The following is a 27,186-nucleotide window of genomic DNA, read 5'->3' as shown; positions in this document are numbered from 1 at the left end:
CTCAAAGGATTGACCTCACTAGTTTGTTCTATTATCTTGGAAGGCAAGCCAACTATGATTCCTACATGAAAAAAACACTAATGATTCCAGATGGGTAGACAACCAGAAAAAAAATTAGTTTTCTAAAACCGAAAAATTGAAACAAAAAGGCTGGTTTTCTAGAACCCCAAGAATAGGCTGCAACGTACATCATTTGAAATAGCCATATTAAAAAGGAAGCCATTGAAAGATTGAACAAAACATGAATGGAGCTCAGACAAACTTTATATTATAATCCATGCCCATACAATCTGAAAACCACAAGTGCTTTTTCTTTGTAGAATCTGGATGGCTTTCTTTTCAAGAAACCAAAACAACAAACTCTGAGTGATACCATATTTATCATTTTAAAATGGAAGCCTAAAAATCTTGCATATCTGTAATGTTTGCATCCTAAGAATTTCTGGAACACTTCAACTACAGTACTTACTTGTAAAACAAATTTCTGATCTATTACTCGCTTGCCAATAGCTGGCTGGAAGTCTGGACTTTCTAAGAAGCGGAGGAAGAACTCATACACCAGCTGTAGGTGTGGCCAAGAAGCCTCTAACGTTGGATCATCTTCCTCAGGGTCAAAGTCAGGGTTGTCCGAAGGAGGAAGTGTACGAAACAAATTACAAGCAATCTGAAAGAAGAAAATTATTAGGAAACAAAAGTGAATAAATTAAATCGAATAGTATATAGTTCATGATATTTCCTGATGGATATGTCTTTTACTTTGATTGAAAATTGAGCATTCCCTTCAAATATCCTAAATTTTAGTAATTTTCTTAACTATATAAACCTGAGTTATTTTAAATAGGAGTAAGCTCAGCTCTGATGACCTTACTGAAAAAAAAGAGCATCCAGTGTGGGAGAGTAGAGGAAGCGAGATGGAGAAGGGGGTGTTAGTCCTTTTCCTACATGGCCCAATTTGCCACTCTGAAGGTCCTAGTCTAGGGGAGAATGAGATGGGTAGTAAGCCTTACATGGAATCAGGTTTGTATAGTTAGGAAAAATTCAAATTACTAAAATTTGTAATTTATTCCGATGCAAACAAACTCTAATCCCTTTAGATAGGAGGCTCATGGTTAAGAGGGGGAAATCTTACCAAACACAGGCCTCAAGACGGAATTCTTCCGACATCTGTTTTCGGACTATAGGAGGGAATTGGGAATCGTCTATCTCACTGCACAGGCTATCCCTCCAGAGGGAGGGGGGATACTTGACAAGGAGACATCCTTCTGGGCTAAGTAAGAGTAGCTTTGCACAGATTAGTTTTGAAAGGGGAGAATCCTTGGGTCTTTGGAAGATGTAATTCTTCTATGTTAAATCAAAGTATCAGGGGTTCATCCGGTCTAACTTTCCCACTGTTCCCCCAGGAGGAGAGTGTACTTCATTTACCATAAACCTAAATTTCTCTTAAGTCTAACTTGGTAAGTTTCCTCTTGCTTGGATGAAAGACCACATGTTTGAGATTGGAGGAGGGGGGAGTGTAAAAGCATGTATTTGTCATTTTCCACTTTGTCCGGTACTAGATGCAAACTAGCCAAGGACCTGTCACTTATTGGGCGCCTACAACAGGGCCCAAGCACCTATCTTATCAAGAAATTTTTCCTGAAAGACACTGTGGCCCTTCTATTTTGCATGTTGTGAACCTTAACAACACGCGCCTGAATGTTTTCCGTCGTCTAGAAAAGATGATATTCCTACCAAACTTTTTTTTTACCATACTTGTGCCAACAAACAGTTTGCCATCTGTTTCAGGTAATTCCTGAAGGTACTAACACAGCAAAGAAGCTCTTCTGGCTCGTTATATACTGTCCGCAGAAAGGAGTAGGAGAAAGAAGAACTGTTTATCCAAAACTGCTGAGTTCTCAGTCTTTGCCACAAAGTCCAGCACAAATTTGAATGTCCCCTCTTTCAAACCTTGAGTGTGCGAGATCTGATATGAGACAAAGAGGATCTCACTTACTCCTTGTTTTGATGCTAGTACCAGCAGAAAAAACGTCCTTAGAGGTTAGGTCCCTGGTTCAAAACTTCCAGGTATGATTCAGATGGGGCCTTTGGAGGAACCCCAAGACCTTCCTGATGACCTACTCCGGAACACAAACATATCAAGAGGGACGTGATTCCTTAAAACTCCTTATGAGCATAGAGATTTGCAAGGGGGCAACCAGATCAGGCTTTTAGAGTCTTGAAAATTTGACATAAAAGCCACCCGGCTGACCTTTTACCGGTGGCAGTGATCATTGTTTAATTGGAGAAAATCCAGTTACGCTACATACATATTTATTGCAAATGTTTCGACATTTCACATGTCATCATCAGTGCTACCTAAAGTAAAGATTAAAGAAACAATACAATTTCAAATTAAAAATTACATAAAATAAGTAAAGAATAAAAAAATACATGCAAATTGAATAAAAAATCTGTCTGTTATGAAAAGGGGGACAGCAGAGGTATTACAATTGAGGTCAGGCCTAAAATATTTTATGTGAAGAGATTCTAAAATTCTTAAGTCACTTACTGAAGAATGAGAGTCAACTATCTTAAAATGCTCACTACGTAAAACAAACTTACATATTTCCAAATGTTCCCGAACAACTGAGTGTGCTGGATTACAGAGAGGGAGACCCATTCTGCTTGACTTTCCAATATGATCATCGGTCCTGACTTTAAAGGTACGATAAGTGCTCCCAAAATAGCAAACTTGGCAATTTGGACATGTAAATTTGTAAATGACCGATGATCTAATGGCAATTGGCAGGCGGTCTGCAAATTTTCACTTGATAACCATTCTTTGTGTTAACAGTAGGGGAATGAATTGTAACCTGACTGATATGTGATGTACGTACAACTTGGTCTCTCAGTAAGAGAAGTGTACGTAAACCATGCGACTACCTTAGCTAAGAAATGACTTTCCAAGCAAAGACTTAGGGAGGGTTCAGGGAATTGACCGATATTAGGTAATCTTTCTACACCTATTTCAGTTGCCGAGGTGTTAGGAGGAGAGTATGACTGTATGTAAGTAATTTCTGAAGTCGTCACCACGTCAGGTGAGCAACATGTCATTCCCCTTCCGCAGTGGGACATAGTGTAAACAGGTCAGTGGTTCAAGATGAGTGTGTTGCTGTGGCTGAAGAACATTGGGGGTCTCAATTGGGATCTGTTAATTCTAGAACTGACACCTCAGAGTCATATCTTGAGAATGTAGCCTCATTACTGGGCACTAATCACTCTTTTCAGGTTCCTTGTCCTGCTCTAGGTTTCCCCATTCCACCCCATGCTGAAAGGTCTTGTGTATATCAAACTTGTGTAAATGGATTACAGAGTAAATTAAATTAGAAGAAACTTGCTGCAGCCAAATATCTCTGCAAATGTTGATTGTGCATTTTTTACCCAACCCGCATGCTAGCCTCTACCTATGTGACGTCACCTGAAATTAAGCTAATGGTACATGCCGAGTTCCATTAAGAGATTAAACAAGAACTCTGCATTTTTTTTTTTTTATACATGAGGGTTTCTGAGAACATTTGCATAGAGAAAATTCTCTCGGAAAAAACAAGATCGTGTAGATAAAAATATCTAGTCATATTACTGAAAGATGAAACCATATACAGGGGTACTGTAAACTCAATACGTTATAATGACCAAAACCTAGTTCTTAATAGTCCGAAAGGAAACAAAGAAAGTCCTAAATTATTGCAATACTAGAATGAGTTGACTTAATACTTTTTGGCAGCGCAGTACTAACGACAGAATTGGTCCTACTTGATCCGGTAGAGTGGAAATTGATGCTCAGCATGATCTTACAATGGTTATATTTGAGAATCCTCTACAGAGACTATTTTTGATAGTCCCCAGGCATAAAGCTACAAAATCTTGTAGTACAATTAAATCTTTGAGAATGTAATATTGACATAGAACAACATAGCTGTATTTTGTATACAGTACAAGTAATTGTACAGTATAAATATTGAAGATAGTGCACATAAACTTTCCAGTAACATAATTACTTCATTTTTCGGATAGCATATATAATATCCAGAATCCTACTCTTTGCAATGATTATCTTAGAAGTATTTATAATGTCTGGCTACATTACTTGTGTTGTAAGGGACAAATGAAGTTTTTTTTTTTTAAGCAAGCAGCAGTCCTACTGATCAAATTCTTGAATATGAAAGTACTGTCTTTTTCAAACTATGATTAAAATCTATACATGCAGGAAGAGAGATCCGAATAGGCAATTGGCTGATTACACAAAGTCAAATTTACAAAAAAACTAGTGGCCATACATTGTTTCTTTGATTATGGAATGGGAAGATTGCTCACTTTCTAAAAGAAAATTTGGCCTAGCCAGTTTCTAAGTATAATCTTCAAAAGCTTAAGAAACATACAGGTGATTTTTTTATTGACTGATCAGGCTATATGCAATAAAGTAACCATAGGTATTATCAAACCTACAGCTGATCTTCATGTATAAAAGGCTGAACATCATTGTTACTCATTTCAGCCTAATACTATATTAGCCCATGCTTAAGCTATAAAGAGATACGACAAAGTGCAAGGCAGCGTTTCTATATGATAATAAGGATTTTCATCAGACAGTAAAATGATCACATACACAGTGCATGTAATTAGGACCTAACATAAATCCATAGTTGTCATATGCTTTTATGTTATCCCACGTTTGACAGGTAAAAATTATTTTTTTACCTCAAGAGAGAATTCAATTTGCTTGCTTTATTTGAAAATGACAAATCAAAATTTTAATTCTGGTTAAAAGTGTCAGCGAAAAATATTTACTATTTAGTAGCTAATAAGAATTTATGATGTTATATAGATTATGGTGTATTCTGCTTTTGCTCACAATTTATTAAAACTATCATGAGTTTTAAAGTATGTACCTGTGTAAGGATTTGAAGCTGTCATAACTGAAGCAAATAATTGATCTGTTTCTTCTAATGGATCACAATACTTGTGCTGGTTTTATGAGCAACTAACACTAATACATACTTTCTAATTTGGTGTTCAAGAGGTTAGAGCTAATGAAAAGTATCTGCTTGGATGTTTAACTTTATAACTTGGTATTCAACAGGTTTTCCAGTAATGAGGAATATTTGTTGGGAGAAATTGACAAGAAATCTTATGAAGACCTCCAATTGATCTGTGATTATACTGTATATAGATTACTGTACTGTATTTCAAAGTTATAAATAAAATTGTTGAAAACGGAAAACTTGGCACGAGATGAATCCAGCATGTGCTTAGAAATATCAAATTATATTAAAAAGTTTCTTGTTTATTGAAATTATTCTCATGTGAACCTCCTTACTAGTAGAAGAAAAACCAACCGAAGATAGTTAGCCAAGACTTCCCTTAGAAAGGCCAAAAGTACACCTCAATCAAAATTTATGATAGGTAAATTTGGGTTGGCTAATAAGGGACTACGATCTACTTTTACTTCTTTCGACAAGTTACTAGTACTAGACTGAAAATTAGTGGTTAAAATTGAATTAACAATAAAAGGGCTCCGATTTGATATGGCCCTTTCATTTATTAGAATCTAGCTTGGTCAAGAGTGCAATAATAATGACTCAAACTATTTCAAACTTTATACTTGTTCACTTCAAAGCTTATCATAAATTACAGAATTTGTATCTACATGGCTAGAGGGGTGAAAGAGAAAGAAACCGTAGCATTTACATCAAAAGGATATGGTAGAATTTGTCCTTATCTAAAACAATTCTTTCAACACTGGACAAAAAAATTGAAGCATTGGCGATGAAATTGAAGCATTGGCGATGAAATACAAAAAAATTTGTGTCCATCATCAACATTAACATTAATGTGCAGTATCATATTTTTCCCCGTAAACTCCTTTTCCAGATCTATATAAGACACAAGAAAAACACAAAATGTTTGAAAAAATTATGGAAGGATATGAAAAGTAACAAGAATCCAAATTCTAATTAGAAACCAGAATGTGATAAGAGTTTGACTTTGAATCTGTCAAGATACATTGTCTCCATTTCCCAAATGTAGTTAACTCGAATTGCAAATTGTCTTGACCAACTATGGGCTGAAAAAATGAGGTTGGGAAAGGAGAGGGATGAAGAGCCCTGTTTCATTATACAAACATAATCATATAGGATGTGCCCTCATATCAAACAGAAAATGCCGTCTCCATGTAGCTTGATAAGGTAGGCTTCAGACGCAATGGCGAATAAAGCTTATGCAATCCTTACCTTTATCAGGAAAAGAATGCAATATGGTTTAAAATCATGTATAGTATAATATGCTTTTGCCATGTAACTATTAGTCATGACCTGGTGTCAAGACCTTAGGAAATGCCCTATAGACATGACGAATAAAAAGACTTCAGGTACGATGGCTGGGGAAAAAAAACCTTGAGAAGCTACAGCATTTTCCCCAAAAATGTAAATGGAGGAGTATGGCATTATATACAGTAGTATAGTCTTTCATTGTCCTTATGGTCCCACTATGGTGTCAAGACTTTAGGATATGTCTCTGTTAGTCAAACTTTAGGATATGTACTGTATGTTTATTTAACCCAGGAATTAGAAAGACTCGGATAATAGGGAGTGATAGAGTTGAAAGCCCTTGGCAGTGGACCAGGTGAATGAGTGGTAAAACATGAACCTTGAACCTTGATTGAAACAAATAAGAAAGAGTAAAGGGGAAAACTGAGTCCTGAAGAATAACTTACAAAGAGATTTCATGATCATTAGCAGAAATAAAAACTATTCTTTTAAAATTATTTAATAGAATGGGTAAAATTTGCAGAAGTAAATATTTGGTAAAATTATTAGAGTATAAAATATTGGCCAGCAACTAGGGTATATAAAATCAAATGTAATGGATTGAATAACATAAGACAATTTCTTATATTAATCTCAATTAAAACAAGACAATTCAAGTGCTTGCCCACCAAAATTATTTATGAAAGATGAAGGCTTAGGCAACAGCCTATATACTCAAACTCCCATTGTCAAAAGGCAAGGGGAAACCTCAATGAATCAAGAGGTAGCCATCATGCAATGCACTGCCATAGAGTCTCATTAGCTATTATCCTGGCTCTCGCCTAAATGCTTACCAACCGTTCATACTTAATGCTCTGGGAAACACCAGAAGCCTTTGCGTCAAGAGACTAACCCACTAGGCAGTTGGACCACTACTTGATTTTAGTCGACCACTGGACTGGATTTATATTCATTTCTACAAAACTACCCAGTGACAAGAATTCTACAAAAAACAAAGACCTGAGCTAAGTTAGGTTTTGATTAGAGGAAAAATCATATCATCTTATTGTATCTCCAGAAGTGACAACAGAGTAGCCATACTTTATGAACACTAGAAGCCTTGAAGAAAGGTGGTAACAGCAGTCCATTTATTTTCTGAAATCATCACCAACCTAAGCGGTGGATAAAACAATCCTCGAAGGTATTTGAAAAATAGTATCACTCGCAGTTGCCTACCATTAATGGCACATTCCGATTTAGATTAGTTTGTTGTACTACAACTTCTATTTTTCTTGTGTCAAAAATGTGTTGCATTGACTTAGGGGTGTGAGCCAAAATGCCATTTTCTTTAGCATATTGCAGGATAATCAATTTTAATATAGGCTTATAGGCATCCAATGTTGAAGAGGCTACCATTCATTTGGTATTCTATTTAGGCCCAATCTTTTCAAACATTATTGAGGAGATGAAGACTGAACAGAAAAGGGGCCAGTGTATATTAAGGCTTTAATATCATTTCCATGGGAAAGAATAAGGATTCAAAAGGGGTAATACAGACTTTTTCTTCTATGTTGGAATGAAGTAGCTTTAGCATTTTTAAGAAGTTTACGAGAAACTGTATTTTGCAATTATCTTCCATATGAGCTTAGTATGTGAAACGATGTAAAGGTTAATAAATACTGTACAGTATATAGAGTATGTCAGCATTTCTCCCGTATTTGTATCAAGAACCTGAATCTGCAATGGGTCTCTGGTAACGTGAATTCAGATACTGTATATGATTAGCTAAACACTAGAGTATAACTCGAACAAGTTTTTACCAGATGTAGAGAAAAAGAAAATACTTTGGATGCTGTTGCTGTCAATTCTATCTATTTTATTCTTAAAAATAGGAATCACTATACATTAAAGTCTATCCATGATATTAGTACTTGCTCTCCACTCCTCGATATACAACACAAATCCTTTTGTGCTGATGCTTTTTGAGAAGGTCGCTGACATGTATGAAAATTTCACTAAAAATACTGTCAGGAACGCAGCTTTTGTAATCCTCAATGCTTTTTACTGTGTTTAGAACTTTATACAATTCTTGACAAACGTGTTAAGATGGTTCAGTGTAGCAAAGGAATGCTAAGCCCTGCAGTTTAAAATCTAAAGTCTGTTATTTGAGAATGAGCAATCGAAACTTTGAAATTGGTTTCATAGTTATTTACAGTTAAATGATCTCACTAGCAAGTGAACTTACGCAGATATCAAGAATTCCTACAGGTTTTTATTAAAAAGGCTTATAAAATTTTACTAATTTACAGTATACTGTATTCTATTTACTGATTTCTCTTTCAGCAACTGAAAAACAAGTTTTGTTTTTTCCCATTTCTTAAATCATAAAATGGAATGGAAATTGAATAAAATTTTAGAATACAATTTTACTAACTTTTTGAATCTCTGTAGTGTAAAAATAGGAATTCTTAATAATACTGTACATACATAGGCTAGCTCTCAACAGGTAGCACAAGCAGCCAATTGATGATTTTCTTCTGGTCATTGGTTGTAAACATACTATGGAAATCGATGAATGAAATACAAATCCATTAATGGATTTATATTTTTACATATGTGTTTAATCCCAATAGCGGTAGAGTAAGGTCAGCTAACTAGAAATGAAAGGAAAGAGACTCCTCATTAATTGTCGATTGTTAAAGTTCACTCAAATCAATAGAAAAAAAATAAACAAAAAAGTAACGTTGAACAATTAAAATTGAAAAAAATATGCATTTTATCAAAGATTTTCTAACAGCGTACGCTTAAAGTATATTGCCTATTAAAACTAGTGAATGATGTAACTGACACTGAAAGTGGTAGTTTTGATCATGTGTCTATTCTTAATCCTTTTTAATCAAAGTTTTAAATAAATTACAAAGTACCTGTACAGTACTTTATTTTTCACAGAACCCTCTCTCGTACAAATATTTTAAATATATCTTTTTAGTAAGAGCTAGAGGAGGGTGGAAGTATGTTAATAAACTAAAATGATCAGGTCCTTGGTAGTATAACCTAATACGATCTAGAGAAAATGAATCTGGCACGATAGCAGATACAAGATACTTTATGAAACTGATATACAGTAAGACACTTTAAGAGACTGAAGCATGGGATAATCGGGGAGACGTTTTCTGGGTACTCTACATTACAGATATTTTTCTAATCAGATTCATACCAACTAAGGTAAGTTACCAACTTGCTGAGGTACAACCTAGCAAGATCTAACCAAGAAAAGGGTTTTCATCATGAGGTCCTTCAGAGATGTAGAGTGCAAGGGTTCAAATCTGTCACTCATAAGAAACTTCAGGACTATATCCAGATTCCAAGCTGGTGAATCCTGGTGACGTTGCTTCGATGTCTCAAAAGACTTAAGAAGTTCTTGTAAGTCTTTATTATTTGATAGATCCAAATCTCTGTGTCTGAATACAGTTGCCAGCATGCTCCTGTATCCCTTGATAGTGGATGAAGAAAAATTGCGCTTCCTTCTTAGGAATAAAAGGAAGTCACCAATCTGAGTCACAGAGGTACTGGAAGAGGAAACGGAGTTGACTCTGCACCATTCACTGAAAACTTCCCACTTGGATTGATAGACTATGATGGTCGAAGACCTCCTTGCTCTTGCAATCGCTCTAGCTGCCTCCTTCGAAAAACCTCTAGCTCTTGTGAGTCTTTCGATAGTCTGAAGGCAGTTAGCTGAAGATTTTGGAGACTGATGGTGCATTTCCAAGTGGGGTTGTTTGAGTAAGTCTACTCTCAAAGGAAGGCTTCTGGGAGTGTCCACCATCCATTCCAGTACCTCTGTGAACCATTCCCTTGAGGGCCAGAAGGGGACTACTAGGGTCATTCTGGTCTCTTCGCTTGACACACACTTTTGTAGCACCTTGTAAAGGATCTTGAAAAGGCGGAAAAACGTACACGTCCGTGTGTACTGCTTCGTGATCTGGCACTGGGGAGCAATACATCTCTAGCCTCTTGGTCTTTGCGGTCGAGAAAAGGTCTATGCAAGGGCGACCCCAAAGTTTCCACAGACTTTTGCATACTTCCAGATGGAGTGTCCACTCTGTGGGTAGGACCTGCCCTCTCCTGCTGAGATTGTCTGCCAAAACATTCTTCTCCACTTGGATGAACCTTGTTATCAGAATTACCTTTCTTTCCCATACCCAGATGAGCAGATTCCTCGCTGTTTCGTAAAGGGAGATCGAGTGAGGTCCTCCTTGCTTGGCAATGTAAGCCAATGCTGTGGTGTTGTCGGCATTGACTTGTACTACCTTGTTCCGGACTGACCCTTTGAAGCTTTCTAGGGCCAAGAGGACTGCTAGCAGCTCCTTTTGGTTTATGTGGAAGGACTTTTGAGCCTCCGTCCACTACCCCGATACTTCTAGCTTGCCCAGTGTTGCTCCCCACCCCGAGTCCGAAGCGTCGGAACACAACACAAGGTCTGGGTTCTTCAGATCTAATGGGTAACCTTCTTGGAACTTGACTGGATCGTTCCACCACTGAAGGCAACTTCTTATTGACTCCGTGACTGGAATACACATCGTGTCCAAATCCTTCTTCCTGTTCCAGTGAGAATTGAGGTGAAACTGGAGAGGTCGAAGATTCAGTCTTCCTAGAGAGACAAACTGTTCTAACGAGGAAAGGGTTCCCACCAGACTCATCCACTTCCTCGCAGAACACTTCTGCTCTCCTAGAAACGATCGTACTTTCCGGATGGCTTGCTCCGTCCTTAAGACAGAAAAGCCCGAAAAACTCTACTCCGAATCACCATTCCTAAATAGAGAATCTCTTGTGATGGTGTCAGAAATGATTTGTCCTTATTGACCAGAAGACCCAATTCTTCTGTCAACTTCAATGTTGTCTGAAGATCCTTCAGGCAGAGATCGTGAGAGCGAGCTCTGAGAAGCCAATCGTCTAAGTACAGAGAGGCTCTGATGCCTCTTGAGTGGAGAAGCCTTGCCACATTGAGCATAAGTTTCGTAAAAATCTGAGGGGCGGTGTTGAGGCCGAAACAGAAAAAAATTTCCCTGGAATACGAACCTCAGATAATGTTTGAAGCTCGGATGAATAGGGACATGGAAATAAGCGTCCTGGAGGTCCAGTGAGACTATCCAGTCGCCCTTTCTTACTGCTGCAAGAACCAGGAATAGGCAGTTGTAAAACCCTGGTGACTTCAAGTCCTGCACCCTTTCTATAGCCCCCTTTTCCAACAAGAGACACTTGAAACTGTAATGTTTGCCTCTTTAACTCCTCTCTGTACCTGGGAGAGAGATCCACTGGTGTTAAAATCAAAGGAGGTTGCCTTATAAAAGGGATCTTATAACCTTCCTTTAGAAGTTGGACAGACCCAAAGTCTGCACCCCTCTTCTACCATGCCTGCCAGGAGGTGTGTAGTCTGGCTCCTACTGCCTGAAGGTGAAACCAGTCAGACTGCTTCGCCCTATCCTAGCTCCTCTCCTCTTAGCTCCCCTTCCCTCTGACCTAGTGTTACACCTACTGGAAGACTCTCCTCGAAAGGGCTGGGAAAACTTTGGAAAAGATGTATCGACTTTAGGCTTGCGGCTAGAAAAGGACGATGGTAAGACTTTTCTCGCTGCCAATTCATTCGAATCATCTCGCAATGCCTTATCCATGCAGGACATGACATGGATCAAACTAGAAGAGTCCCTTTCTTTAAGTGCAGCAAACTTCTTACCCAAGGCCCCCAGAGTCCAATCGAGGAAGTTAAACACCTTGAAGGCTCTAAAGATGTATCGACTTTAGGCTTGCGGCTAGAAAAGGACGATGGTAAGACTTTTCTCGCTGCCAATTCATTCGAATCATCTCGCAATGCCTTATCCATGCAGGACATGACATGGATCAAACTAGAAGAGTCCCTTTCTTTAAGTGCAGCAAACTTCTTACCCAAGGCCCCCAGAGTCCAATCGAGGAAGTTAAACACCTTGAAGGCTCTAAAGACACCTTTGAGTAGACGGTCCAACTCGGAAGTAGACCAGAGAACCTTGGTCTTCCTCATGGCCGATCTACGAGGAGAGTCTACCAGGCTTAAGAAATCTCCCTGGGGAGAGGCAGGAACTCCCAAGCCGAGAGCTTCTCCCGTATCGTACCATATACTGGACCTAGATGCTAATCTAGAAGGGGGAAATGCGAATGCTGCTTTCCCTTGGTCCTTTTTGGATCCAATCCAGTCTCCCATCAACTTAAGAGCTCTTTTCGACGAATGAGACAGCACCATTCTAGTAAACAGAGACCTCTTCTTTGGTTTCCGAAGCGTGAATTCCGATGGAGGCGAACGTGGAGCAACGGGAACAAAAGACTCTGGGAACTCATCATTGAATACCTTCATGAGTTTCTTTAAGTCCACTGAAGGGTGAAAAGATGTAGAGTCGTCTTCTTCAGATAACTCCTCAAACAGTTTGACAGGAGAAAGGAGAACAACTTCTTCCTCTGATAAAGTCCCTTGACGCTCCATGAAACGCTCGCGGTCCACGCAATCAGAGCCAAGTAGATCTGGATCTTGCTCGACGTCCTGTCTGGCCGCTCGATGCTCGACTTCGCATCCTGGAGGGCACTCGACGTCGCGTCCTGGAGGGCGCTCGACGTCGCGTCCTGGAGGGCGCTCGACGTCGCGTCCTGGAGGGCGCTCGACGTCGCGTCCTGGAGGGCGCTCGACGTCGCGTCCTGGAGGGCGCTCGACGTCGCGTCCTGGAGGGCGCTCGACGTCGCGTCCTGGAGGGCGCTCGACGTCGCGTCCTGGAGGGCGCTCGACGTCGCGTCCTGGAGGGCGCTCGACGTTGCGTCCTGGAGGGTGCTCGACGTCGCGTCCTGGAGGGCGCTCGACGTTGCGTCTTGGAGGACGCTCGACTAAACGACTAGAAGGACGCTCAACGTCCTGTTTAGCTACAGAAGGACGCTCGCCGCCTCGCTCTGGAGGACGCTCGGTAACGCGTCTTGCTAAACGCTCAAAAGCACTTGCAGTAGGACGCTCACTATCACTCTTAATAGGATGTTCGGCGCTCTGTTTTGAAGGACGCTCGACTTCCTGGAAGGAATGATGTAGGGCCTTTAACGTCATGTTCACCAGAACGCTGGACGCTACGCGCTGTCGAACGCTCAATGCGTCCCAATACTTGCCGTTCGTATACAAGAGTCTCGCGACTCGCCGCTTTGCGTCGCTTGGTGTCCAGAGCGGAAGCTTCCGTAGCTTGATAGCTTTGCATAAAGGAAGAAAGCTTTTACTGCATCTATTTCAACATATTAAGATTAGGGTCTACTAGTGAAACAGGTGACGATACATCAATGCCAGGTTCGTTCTTTACACCGCTCAAAGACCGCTTAGAGCGCCCGGAGGGCGAGAGCCAATTTTAAGGAAGTGGAGGAGCATGAACCGAGGTCATGTCTGGTTCAGCAAACTGCCCAACAACTGGACGATTCTTTACAGAATCTAACGTCCTAGCAGGACCCTTGGAAGGCGAGCTCTTTTCGGTGGAAGGAAAGCGTTCTGGGCTACTCTAATGGCTACAGCTTGGACCTTGTGATGTCCTGGAAGGACACTGGTTGCCATTATCAAACTTCCTCTTAAGAGGTCTGGACGCTTGACGCCAGCCTCTTTAAGGAACATTGTCATCTGAGGATGAATAAAACACCTTAACCTCACCTTTACTATGGTGAAGGCGAACGTCCTGGGAAACGTCAACAGGAACGCTTGCGGGGACGTCTACTCAGGAGCTAAAGCCTCTCGTTTCCTTTCGTCTTTCGACATTCCTTCTCCCAGGGGTTGGGGAGCTTGGAAGAGGTCTAGGACTAGGAGAACGACAAGCCCGAGCAGGCGCACCCTCCACAGCAGTAACAACACTCACTGCACTTCTCGCACTTTCACTTTTAGGCTCCTTAACGTCGGACATTAATTGCGTCCTATCTGCAGCGATAGACTCAACCTTCGCGCCCAACGCCTGAATAGCCAACATCATGTCTTCAAGTGTAGGCTCATTAGCAGTACTCTTAATGGGATCAGGAACTACCACTGCAGGGGAAGGGAAGGAATAGGTTCAGTGACATGGGAAGAGGAAAAATCTATAGATGAGCGAGAAGAACTACGTCTTGACCTATCTCTTTCTAACCTTTGCGTATAGCGACCGAATTCAAGCCACACACGATCAGATAATAGAAGGTATTCGTCACATCTATCCTCCAGCTCGCAAACCTTACCTCTACATTTAACACAAGAGCGAATGAGGATCAATGGAGGCCTTTGGCAACCGGGTCTTACACCCATTCACACACACTAAACGTTACAGGAGGGGGTGGCCATTTTGGAAAATTGTTAGAGAGATCAAAACATCAATATCCAAACATAAATCAAGAGTATCCAATAGAAAATCCAATCAAGCGAGAGTCAAAAACCAAATTATTGTACTTCACCAAAGGGACAGCAACAATATCAGGAAAAAAGCGAGGAGAATCTCCAACAATGTTGCCGCTAGCGGCGGCAGAGAAAATATGAGGGAACAGGAGATGGTTCCGAGGTACCTCACTAGGGTGCGCAGGTGGTACACCTGGCTATCCAATCGGCGATTGGAGCGAGTTTTGAATTTTCTGCCGTGACGTCAGAGACGTAAGCTATATACTGTATATAACTAACAGGTAAGTCTTGTGTTTAAAAATGATCAAGTATGAGCCCCACTATGGAAAGCCTAGAAAAATAAAAAAATGTAAAAAACAAGCTACAAAGGAAATAAAATACAGTAAACATGGTTTTGAAAATCATCATATCTTACTGCGCCAGTAATGGATCCAATGTTTGACAAATTTGTTAGTGTTCAGTAGGACTTGATATGTACAGAGGGGTCCAAGTTCCCAACTAAGAAGGATATGATCCATTGTTTATATTGAATAGCCATATGGGCACTCACTGGAGAGATGAGATAGTCCTAGTATTTGTGAGTGTTGCTCCCAGTATTGCATACCCTGGTTCGACATGTTACCCAGTTTTATTTTTTCTGGGAAAGTTTGTTCCTCCTTAAATTTGCTACATGTGGCTTTAGATGGCATAATTTGGTGGCCAATGATCTCATTCTTCCAAAAGATGACAATAAAAAGTGTATGGAACATTCAACATTTTTGCCAGACTACTTGGCGAGGAAACACTTTTATCAAATATGCCCAATACTCTATTCGATAAAATCAAGAGTAGCAAATTCACAATAATATTAGGACTCTAATCTACGACAGTGGTACAGAGGATATGGCACTATCCACAAGAGAACATTGGCTTGATTTCAGTGTCACTCTAGAAGAGCTAATTGCTAGAGCAAAAGTTTCTCTTCTACTCTTACCACGAGGGCAAAATTACACATATCAGATTCAGTAGCTACTCATTTGAGTGACTGTGTAGGTATATTATGCTTAGTGTTATTTGTAATTTGTGAGGAAACAGGAGGATATGTAAGGAGTATTGCAAACTACAGTAGTTGGTGTATGCGCCAGCAAAGAAAAGATCTGTGTCTAGAGAAGGACCCAACATCAAACCGTCTAACCAGTCTTTATAGGATCCTATAACTCTGTAGAAGTATTATATGCTAATGACAATAAGTACATAAACAAAAAGTAAATATCTAACCCATTGTACTGTATATTGTTCCTCAAAAAAAAAAAAAAAAAAAAAAAAAAAAAAAAAAAAAAAAAACCCATTCATTATGCAGCCTTAGCACAAAAGAATCCTGTGTATACAGTAGTTTAGTTGCTCAAAGGATGGTAATCACATAAACCACATACATGGATTTCAATCGATTTGATCCACACAAAAATCCCTCATTAGCTCATAAGGACTTCTCTAAAAATGTCTAAAGTGATGACAATTTGAATACTCTATATTCATGGCAACTACTGTACACTGTAACTTGGCGTGTTTGATTTTTTCACCCGTTTACCAGCCAAATTATTATTTGTTAGCGGTATGATAAAAAGTAGTAATGATAACTATGAACTTGAACACAGTAGAGTACAATTAATAGTTTTGTGTACATTTTAAGAAATAAATTGTATGCAGCATTCAATGTTAAGCAACCTCTAAAAAAACTCATAAGTACCCTAAGCCAACCAAAAATTGTCATGTTACAATAAATTAAAAGAAAAATGATAGAATTTCACCTAAACCACATTTGAGTCTTGTACACTTTGCCAAAATAATAATACTTTAAATAATAGGAAACCTACCATTCGGATAATCTCCGGGTAAACTGGTTCAGTAAGGACTCCACGACCAGCTGTTATATAATCGACAAGTTCATTGAGAGTACTACGTTTCATCTCCTTTCCCTTCAAGTCGGCCACAGGGTCAAGGAAATCGAAGCCGACACAGCACTGTCGGAGCTTTCGAAGGAAGAGATCTTCTTGCTCTGACCCTGGTACATCTGAAAATATCATAATTCTTCTGTTAGTTATAATGAATATTTTGCACATTGTGAAAAAAATATTTTTTTCTACACTTTTGATTCAGAGGTACATAGTTTTGCTATTTATTCATAAATTAACCCAACCAAGGAAGACACCATATTAGACAGCTTTTTCAAAGAGGAAAATATTTAAAGGAAACTTCATCAACATTGTACAGTACTGTCTTGGCTATCAAATTGGGAAAAGATACCAAGGGAAGATCTTAGGGAAGATCTTATTACTAAGAGGAACACCCTATCTGGCTTGACTTTTCAACTGTTGGCACATCAAAGATGTACAGTATAAATACTGCAATGAAAGTAATGAGAAGAGAGGTCTCTTATTGTTATCAATAATAAATATTTCAACCAGAGGTAAGTTAATTTTCAACTTCCTTCAATAAAAAATCTTTACAAATTCAATAAGAATCAACTTACACAACTGACTGGCATCATTCTGCAAGTATATAAGAGGTATTTTAACAACAGAAATTACCCGACACTTTTTCTAATATATTTGTCCCATTTCACCTTTCCCCTTGCATACAGTAATTGTACTTACAGTACTATATAAAGGCTCAAAGCTTATTAATGTACTGGCTGAAATACCTTAGTAAAACAATATCATTATGACTAAAAGAATTTTGTATCATTCAAAATCTCTAAAATAAGAGGGGCACGTTAACTTATTTATCACCATACTTAACTTGTCCATCAGTGTAATGTGTACACTTACTCTTCTGACAATGCAATGCCAGAGTTGGTCTTAGTTTACAAATTCTTCAACTTTTACTAGGAAATGATAAATACTGTATGGAGTAATTTAACTTGGTACAGTACATAATTACAGTGGAAAAGGTCTTCTGTTCCAAAGGCTTATAGCACCACAAACCTAAGATAACATAAAACAGTATTCCTCAACTTGAAAAAATGTTATTTTTATTAGTAAAATAAATTTTTGAATATACTTACCCGATAATCATGTAGCTGTCAACTCCGTTGCCCGACAGAATTCTATGGAGGGATACGCCAGCTATCACAATACTAGAAGGGGGTGTACTTACCAGCGCCACCTGTGGCCAGGTACTCAAGTACTTCTTGTTGACACCTCCTCAATTATTCCTCGGTCCACTGGTTCTCTATGGGGAGGAAGGGAGGGTCGATTAAATCATGATTATCGGGTAAGTATATTCAAAAATTTATTTTACTAATAAAAATAACATTTTTCAATATTAAACTTACCCGATAATCATGTAGCTGATTCACACCCAGGGGGGTGGGTGAAAACCAGTGTACAAGATTAAAGGATAGCTAAGTATCCCATATTTCATATAACAGTTATCTCAAATAACAATGAAATAATAAGTACCTGGTAAGGAAGTCGAATTGAACCGTTACTCTGCCTCTTTTTTAAGTTCGTCTTCCTTACTGAGCGCAGCGTTCCTCTTGGAGGCTGAATCAACCCAAAGGTGCTAAAGTATATAGGGTTGCAACCCCTACTAAAGGACCTCTACAAAACCTCTAACCCAGGCGCTTCTCAAGAATGAATAGACCACCCGCCAAATCAAAAGGATGCGGAAGGCTTCTTAGCCTACCGTAACAACCATAAAAACAACAATAAAAGCATTCAAGAGAAAGGTTAAAAAAGGTTATGGGATTAAGGGAATGTAGTGGCTGAGCCCTCACCTACTACTGCACTCGCTGCTACGAATGGTCCCAGGGTGTAGCAGTTCTCGTAAAGAGACTGGACATCTTTCAGATAAAATGATGCAAACACTGACTTGCTCCTCCAATAGGTTGCATCCATTATGTTCTGCAGAGAACGGTTTTTATTAAAGGCCATCGAAGTAGCTACGGCTCTTACTTCGTGGGTCCTTACCTTCAGCAATGCAAGGTCTTCCTCCTTTAAGTGAGAATGGGCTTCTCTAATCAGAAGCCTTATATAATACGAAAGCCCGTTCTTGGACATGGGCCTCGAAGGTTTCTTGATGGCACACCATAAGGCTTCTGACTGTCCTCGAATAGGTTTAGACCTCTTAAGATAATATTTGAGAGCTCTGACAGGGCAAAGAACTCTCTCTAGTTCGTTACCTACCATGTTGGAGAGGCTAGGTATTTCAAACGATCTAGGCCAAGGACGTGAAGGAAGTTCGTTCTTTGCTAGGAATCCGAGCTGAAAAGAACATGTTGCAGATTCGGTCGTGAAACCAATGTTCTTGCTGAAGGCATGAACCTCACTGACTCTCTTAGCTGTTGCAAGGCAGACGAGAAAAAGAGTCTTGAGGGTAAGGTCCTTGAAGGAAGCTGACTGGAGAGGTTCGAACCTAGATGACATAAGGAACCTTAAGACTACGTCTAGGTTCCAGCCTGGAGTGGATAGACGACGCTCTTTAGACGTCTCAAAAGACTTAAGAATGTCTTGAAGGTCCTTGTTGGAAGAAAGGTCCAAACCTCTGTGGCGGAGAACTGAAGCCAACATACTCCTATACCCTTTAATCGTAGGGGCTGAAAGGGATCTCTCATTCCTAAGATGTAGAAGGAAGTCAGCTATTTGGGTCACAGAGGTATTGGTAGAGGATATTGAATTGGCTCTACACCAGCTCCGGAAGACTTCCCACTTAGATTGGTAGACTCTACGAGTGGAAACCCTTCTTGCTCTGGCAATCGCACTGGCTGCCTCCTTCGAAAAGCCTCTAGCTCTAGCGAATCTTTCGACAGTCTGAAGGCAGTCAGCCGAAGAGCGTGGAGGTTTGGGTGCAACCTGTCTACGTGAGGTTGACGTAGAAGGTCCACTCTTAGAGGTAGAGTCCTGGGGATGTCGACTAGCCATTGAAGTACCTCTGTGAACCATTCTCTTGCAGGCCAAAGGGGAGCAACCAGCGTCAGCCGTGTCCCTTCGTGCGAGATGAATTTCTGCAGAACTTTGTTTATTATCTTGAACGGTGGGAATGCGTAAAGGTCGAGATGGGACCAGTTCAGTAGAAAAGCATCCACATGAACTGCTGCAGGGTCTGGAACAGGGGAACAGTACAGCGGAAGTCTCTTGGTTATGGAGGTGGCAAACAGATCTATGGTAGGTTGACCCCACAAGGTCCAAAGTCTGTTGCACACACTCTTGTGGAGGGTCCATTCCGTGGGAATGACCTGATCCCTTCTGCTTAGGCGATCTGCTGAGACGTTCATATTGCCCTGAATGAACCTCGTGACCAGAGAGAGGTTTAGACCTCTTGACCAAATGAGGAGGTCCCTTGCGATCTCGAATAGGCTCCTCGAATGGGTCCCTCCTTGCTTGGAGATGTAAGCCAAGGCTGTGGTGTTGTCTGAGTTCACCTCCACCACTTTGCCTAGCAGGAGGGACTTGAAGTTCAGCAGGGCTAAATGAACTGCTAGTAGCTCCTTGCAGTTGATGTGGAGCAATCGCTGTTCCTCGTTCCACGTTCCCGAGCATTCCCGTCCGTTCAAGGTCGCACCCCAGCCCGAGTCCGATGCATCTGAGAAGAGATGAAGATTGGGGGTCTGAATAGCCAACGATAGGCCCTCCCTGAGAAGGAGATTGTTCTTCCACCACAGGAGAGTGGTCTTCATCTCTTGGGTGATTGGGATAGAGACTGCTTCGAGAGTCGAACCCTTGTCCCAATGAGCTGCAAGATGGAATTGAAGAGGGCGGAGGTGGAGTCTCCCTAGCTCGACGAACAGGGCCAGTGATGAAAGGGTCCCTGTGAGACTCATCCATTGTCTCACCGAGCAACTGCTCCTCTTCAGCATGCTCATGATGCACTCTAGGGCTTGGCTTATCCTGGGGGCCGATGGAAAAGCCCGAAAATCCTGACTCCGAATCTCCATTCCCAGGTACACAATGGATTGGGAGGGAATGAGCTGAGACTTTTCTATGTTGACTAACAGACCAAGTTGTCTTATTAAGTCCAAAGTCCAGTTGAGATTCTCCAGACAGCGACGACTCGTGGAGGCTCTCAACAGCCAGTCGTCTAAGTAGAGGGAGGCTCTGATGTCCGATAAGTGTAGGAATTTTGCTATATTCCTCATCAGATGAGTGAACACCATAGGAGCTGTGCTTAGGCCAAAACACAGGGCTTGGAATTGGTAGACAACCTTTCCAAAAACGAATCTCAGGAAAGGTTGGGAGTCTGGATGAATAGGAACGTGAAAGTAGGCATCTTTCAAGTCCAACGAGACCATCCAGTCCTCCTGTCTGACCGCTGCTAGGACCGACTTCGTCGTCTCCATCGTGAACGTCTGCTTGGTGACATACGCGTTGAGCGCGCTGACGTCCAGCACCGGTCTCCAACCTCCTGTCTTCTTGGCCACAAGAAAGAGACGGTTGTAGAAGCCCGGGGATTGATGGTCCCGGACTATAACCACTGCCTTCTTCTGCACAAGTAGCGACACCTCCTGGTGCAATGCTAGCCTCTTGTCCTCTTCTTTGTAGTTGGGAGAGAGGTTGATGGGAGATGTGGTCAGAGATGGTTTGAGGCCGAATGGAATCCTGTAACCGTCCCTCAGCCAACTGACAGACTGGGCGTCTGCACCTCTCTTCTCCCAGGCTCGCCAGAAGATCTTGAGTCTGGCTCCTACTGCTGTCTGGAGATGCGGAGAGTCAGTTTTTTCCTTTAGATGTCTTGGAGCCTTTCCTAGACTTGCTCCTGTAAGAGTCTGGACGGGAGCTTCCTCGGCTGGGGGCTCTACCACGAAAGGGCGGTATGAACCTCGTAGCAGGGGTATCAGCCACTGGGGAGCGATAAGTCTTGGGGACTGAGGTAGCAACCTTAGACTTACGAGCCGATGAGGCTACAAGATCGTGTGTGTCCTTTTGTATCAGGGCAGCAGACAAGTCCTTAACCAGCTCTTCTGGGAAGAGGAACTTCGAGAGCGGAGCAAAAAGGAGTTGTGACCTTTGACAAGGTGTAATGCTGGAGGAAAGGAAGGTACACAGCTGTTCCCTTTTCTTCAAAACCCCTGATACAAACATCGACGCAAGCTCACCAGATCCATCCCTAATGGCCTTATCCATGCAGGACATTAATAGCATGGCAGAATCCTTGTCCGCAGGAGAGGTCTTCTTACTGAGGGCCCCCAGGCACCAGTCTAAAAAGTTGAACATCTCAAATGCTCTAAATACTCCCTTCAGTAAGTGATCCAGGTCTGAGAAGGTCCAGCAAACCTTAGAGCGCCTCATTGCAGTTCTCCGAGGCGAGTCTACCAGACTTGAGAAGTCAGCCTGGGCAGAGGCAGGTACTCCCAAGCCTGGTGCTTCTCCTGTGGCATACCAAACACTCGCTTTCGAAGTGAGCTTAGTCGGAGGGAACATGAAAGAAGTTTTGCCAAGGTGTTGCTTAGTCTGCAGCCACTCCCCTAAGATCCTTAACGCTCTCTTAGAGGACCTTGCTAGGACTAGCTTAGTATAGGTGGACTTAGCTTGTTGTATGCCCAGCGAAAACTCAGATGGCGGAGAGCGGGGAATAGCAGAGACAAAGTGGTCTGGGTAAACCTCCCTAAGCAGAGCCAAGACCTTACGAAAGTCAATAGACTGAGGAGAAGGCTTGGATTCATCCACGTCTGACGAGGGATCCAGGTGTGCCTCCTCATCATCAGACGCCTCATCACCCGAGTGTAGCGAAGAGATCGGACAAGAATGCTGAACAGCAGAGTCAGAACGAGTAGGAACAATATTAGTGGTTTCCTCTTCAAGTAACTGTTGAGGGAAAACCTGAGGCTCAGACTGCAAAGGCTGAATAAAAGACGAAGCAGAAGGAAGGCGCATGGGTGGAGGAGGCTGACTCCTAGCATGAGTGGTTGAACCCAAGGGTTGCGCTTGCTGAGCGGTTGGCGGAAGCGGAGTAGCAAGTTCCTGTTCCTGTGGTGTGAGCGGAGCGCGATGAGGTTGAGGCTGCGCAGAACAAGGTAAATGTCTCGCAAGCTGAGGCTCCTGAGGCGCAAGGCCAAGGTGTAGTGGTGCATGCCTTGTGGAGGGTTGAGCTCGCTGCAGCGAGAGCTGAGGAGACTGACTCATGGACGGGAGAGGTTGTTGTACCTCAACCGAGAGTTGCACCACTGGTGGAGCAGCAAGTGGAGGCGGAGGAAGAGAGGTATAATCCTCCTGATCCCATTGTAAAGGTTGCCTTAAAGAAGGCGGAGGCTGAACACCACTGGGAACAGCAAACTCAGAGCGTGGCTCAACATCGTACGCCTGGCAGGTGGTACTGCGATCAGGCGGAGCGAGCGCAGGCGGAGGGAGTGTAGGCGGAGGCGGAGGCGCAACACTCTCAGTCCGACACTCACGCATCAAGTCCGAAAGCTGTGCTTGCATGGACTGTAGTAGAGTCCACTTAGGGTCGGCAGAAACTACAGTAGGCTGAGGTAAAGCCTTAACAGTCGAGCTCTGTTGTGGCAGAACCTTACTCCTCTTGGGCGGAGTGCAGTCGACAGATGACTGCGGCGAGTCAGAGCTGAGCCAATGACTGCAACCTGGCTGAGCACTCGCGGACTGGACTCTGCGTTTAAGTGGTCTCGAGACCTGAGACCAACGTTTCTTCCCTGACAGTTGATCAGCGGACGAGAGAAAGACGGGCTCAATCGTCTGCAGGTGGGAGTGACGGTCTTTAGAAGACACGCCCGCAACCACCGAGGATACTTCTGTGCGCCTAACAAGGCCTGCCGAACCCTTATGCCCTTCGACATTGCTTCTCCCCTGGGCTTGGGAGCTTGCAAGAGGTCCCGGACTGGGAGGACGACTGGCTCGCACAGAAGTACCCTCACGCACCAAACTGGCACTGACACTAGCACTTGGCACTGCACTGACACTAGCACTCGTCACAGCACTGGCACTAATTCCACCCACTGCACTCTTGACCTTAAGTTCCTTAACTTCGGCCATCAGAGACTTATGATCACTTACCACTGACTCTACTTTATCGCCTAAGGCCTGAATAGCACGCAAAACAATAGACATATCAGGCGGAGGGCAAACAGTAGGTTCGGGGGTAGCCACTACAGGGGTAGGAAAAGGTAGGGGATCATGAGGTGAGGAAAAAAGTGAAGAGTGAGAAGAACTCCTCCTAACTCTACCTCTCTCTAACTTAGTTGAATATTTTAAAAGACGGACAAATTCCAGTTCCGAAAGTCCGGCGCATTCCTCACATCGATTTTCTAACTGACAGGGCCTGTCCCTACAGTCAGAACAAGCGGTGTGAGGATCTACCGAGGCCTTCGGAATACGCCTATTGCAAGACCTACATCGTCTATGGGAGGGGGCTTGCGAAATGTCAGACATCTTGAATCCAAAGAGTTAGCCAAAGGGGTTTCCAAAATCAAGCAAAAGATCGTTAACCGTTAATCAGGACTATATAAAAGCTATCTAGCTAATATAAGAAGGTTTCCAGTAAAGCGACAGCCGAAATCTGAGAGAATACTTCACCAATTAGCCGTGAACAAACTCGAAGATCATAAGCGTATCCCAGAACGTCTTGCCGGAAGCACGACAGAGGAATAATTGAGGAGGTGTCAACAAGAAGTACTTGAGTACCTGGCCACAGGTGGCGCTGGTAAGTACACCCCTTTCTAGTATTGTGATAGCTGGCGTATCCCTCCATAGAATTCTGTCGGGCAACGGAGTTGACAGCTACATGATTATCGGGTAAGTTTAATATTGAAAATTAAAATATTAAATTATGATATTTTGATTATAAAATAAATTTTTGAATATACTTACCCGGTGAATATATAATAGCTGACGTCTCGGACGGCTCGACAGAAAAACACAAAAACTCGCGAGCAATCGCTATGAAGGTTGCGGGTGTGCCCACTAGCGCCAACTATCGGCCAGATACCGCATATACATGTAAACAGACCCAATTCTTCTCATCCCGCTGGGTCTCTATCGGGGAGGAAGGGGGGGGCCTTTAATTTATATATTCACTGGGTAAGTATATTCAAAAATTTATTTTATAATCAAAATATCATTTTTAAATACAGTATTAAACTTAGCCGGTGAATATATAATAGCTGATTCACACCCATGGTGGTGGGTAGAGACCAGTATTAATACAGTTTATGGCGTATATGCTTAGAGTTTTTGACAGTTATATCATAACAAAACCCAAATAAATATAGGTACCTGGTAAGTAAGCTGACTCTGACGATTACTCTGCCTTGTTAGTCTGCTTTCCTCACGAAGCCCAGCCATCCTCTTAGGATGCTGAAAGACTCCCAGGAGCTGAAGTATCAAGGGCGGCAACCCATACAACAGGACCTCATCAAAACCCCTAATCTGGGCGCTCTCAAGAAATGACATTTGACCACCCGCCAAATCAACCAGGATGCGAAAGGCTTCTTAGCCTTCCGTACAACCCAAAAACAAGATTAAAAACATTTCAAGAGACAGATTAAAAGGATATTGGAATTAAGGGAATGTAGTGGTAGAACCCTCACCCACTACTGCACTCGCTGCAACGAATGGACCCAGTGTGTAGCAGTCCTCATAAAGAGTCTGGACATCTTTTAAGTAAAATGACGCGAATACCGACTTGCTTCTCCAAAAGGTCGCGTCCATAATACTTCGCAGACATCTATTTTGCTTAAAGGCCACGGAAGTTGCTATAGCTCTTACTTCGTGTGTCTTAACCTTAAGCAAGCAACGGTCTTTTTCACTCAAGTGAGAATGAGCCTCTCGGATTAAAAATCTAATAAAATATGACAAAGCATTCTTTGACATAGGTAATGATGGCTTCTTAACTGAGCACCACAAGGCCTCAGATCCACCTCGTAAGGACTTAGTACGAGCTAAGTAGAACTTAAGAGCTCTAACTGGACACAGTACTCTTTCAAGTTCGTTGCCTACGATCTCTGACAAGCAAGGTATATCAAATGACTTAGGCCAAGGACGAGAAGGCAGTTCATTTTTGGCCAAGAAACCAAGCTGAAGTGAACATGTGGCTTTATCTGTGGAAAAGCCGATGTTCTTACTAAAGGCATGAATCTCACTGACCCTTTTAGCCGAAGCCAAGCACACTAAGAAAAATGTCTTGAGGGTGAGATCCTTCAGGGAGGCTGAATGTAATGTCTCAAACCTGTCTGACATCAGGAACCTTAGGACCACGTCTAAGTTCCATCCAGGAGTTGCCATACGACGTTCCTTAGAGGTCTCGAAAGACTTAAGGAGATCTTGGAGATCTTTATTATTGGAAAGATCTAAGCCTCTATGTCGAAAGACCGAAGCCAACATGCTCCTGTAGCCCTTAATAGTGGGTGCTGAGAGGGAGCGAACATTTCTCAGATGTAAGAGAAAGTCTGCGATTTGGGCTACAGAGGTACTGGAAGAGGAAACAGATGCTGACTTGCACCAGTCTCGAAAGACTTCCCACTTCGACTGGTATACTTTGATGGTAGAAGCTCTCCTAGCTCTTGCAATCGCTCTGGCTGCCTCCTTCGAAAAGCCTCGAGCTCTTGAGAGTCTTTCGATAGTCTGAAGGCAGTCAGACGACGCGCGGGGAGGCTTTGATGAAGATCCTTTACGTGGGGCTGCCGTAAGAGATCTATCCTTAGAGGAAGACTCCTTGGAATGTCTACCAGTCATTGAAGTACCTCTGTGAACCACTCTCTCGCGGGCCAGAGGGGAGCAACCAACGTCAACCTTGTCCCTTCGTGAGGCGAACTTCTGCAGTACCTTGTTGACTATCTTGAATGGTGGGAATGCATACAAGTCCAGGTGAGACCAGTCCAGTAGAAACGCGTCTATGTGGATCGCCTCTGGATCTGGGACTGGCGAGCAATAGATTGGGAGCCTTTTGGTCAACGAGGTGGCAAAGAGGTCTATGGTGGGTTGACCCCAAGTCGCCCAAAGACTCTTGCACACGTCCTTGTGGAGGGTCCATTCCGTGGGGATCACCTGACCTCTCCGACTGAGACAGTCTGCCAAGACGTTCAAGTCCCCCTGGATGAATCTTGTCAACAGTGAGATGCCTCGATTTTTTGACCATATGAGGAGGTCCCTTGCGATCACGTACAGCGTGTGGGAGTGAGTGCCTCCTTGCTTGGAGATGTACGCCAAAGCTGTGGTGTTGTCTGAATTGACCTCTACCACTTTGTTTCGAAGAGTGCTCTCGAAATTCATCAAGGCCAAGTGGACTGCTAATAGCTCCTTGCCGTTGATGTGCATGCTCTTCTGAACTGAGGTCCAAAGACCCGAGCATTCCCGACCGTCCAGAGTCGCACCCCAACCCAAATCCGACGCGTCTGAGAACAACACGTGGTTTGGGTTCTTGACTTCTAGGGACAGACCCTCTCTCAGACTTATGTTGCTGTCCCACCAGTTCAGGCATGCTTTTACTGGCTCGGAGACCGGGATTGATACAGCCTCTAAAGTCTTGCTCTTGTTCCAGTGAGAGTCTAGATGGAACTGGAGAGGGCGAAGGTGA

At 42.4% G+C, this 27,186-nt stretch overlaps 1 protein-coding gene across 2 annotated transcripts in view; it reads right to left on the bottom strand.

Moving 5' to 3' along the window:
* wdb (widerborst) overlaps positions 1–27,186 on the bottom strand; it is a 74,894-nt gene that overhangs the window by 17,637 nt on the left and 30,071 nt on the right. For both annotated transcript variants that reach the window (XM_068392131.1, XM_068392130.1), the window contains exons 2-3: positions 16,539–16,735; positions 470–664 (exon numbers count right to left, since the gene is read on the bottom strand). In XM_068392131.1, coding sequence (XP_068248232.1) covers positions 470–664; positions 16,539–16,735 — 392 coding nt within the window. The remainder of the gene's footprint in view (positions 1–469; positions 665–16,538; positions 16,736–27,186) is intronic.

Source organism: Palaemon carinicauda, chromosome 18, assembly GCF_036898095.1.
Source record: "Palaemon carinicauda isolate YSFRI2023 chromosome 18, ASM3689809v2, whole genome shotgun sequence".
Taxonomy (NCBI): domain Eukaryota; kingdom Metazoa; phylum Arthropoda; class Malacostraca; order Decapoda; family Palaemonidae; genus Palaemon; species Palaemon carinicauda.
The sequence above is the reverse complement of the archived record's forward strand: the minus strand, read 5'-3'. Positions and strand labels throughout refer to the sequence as shown.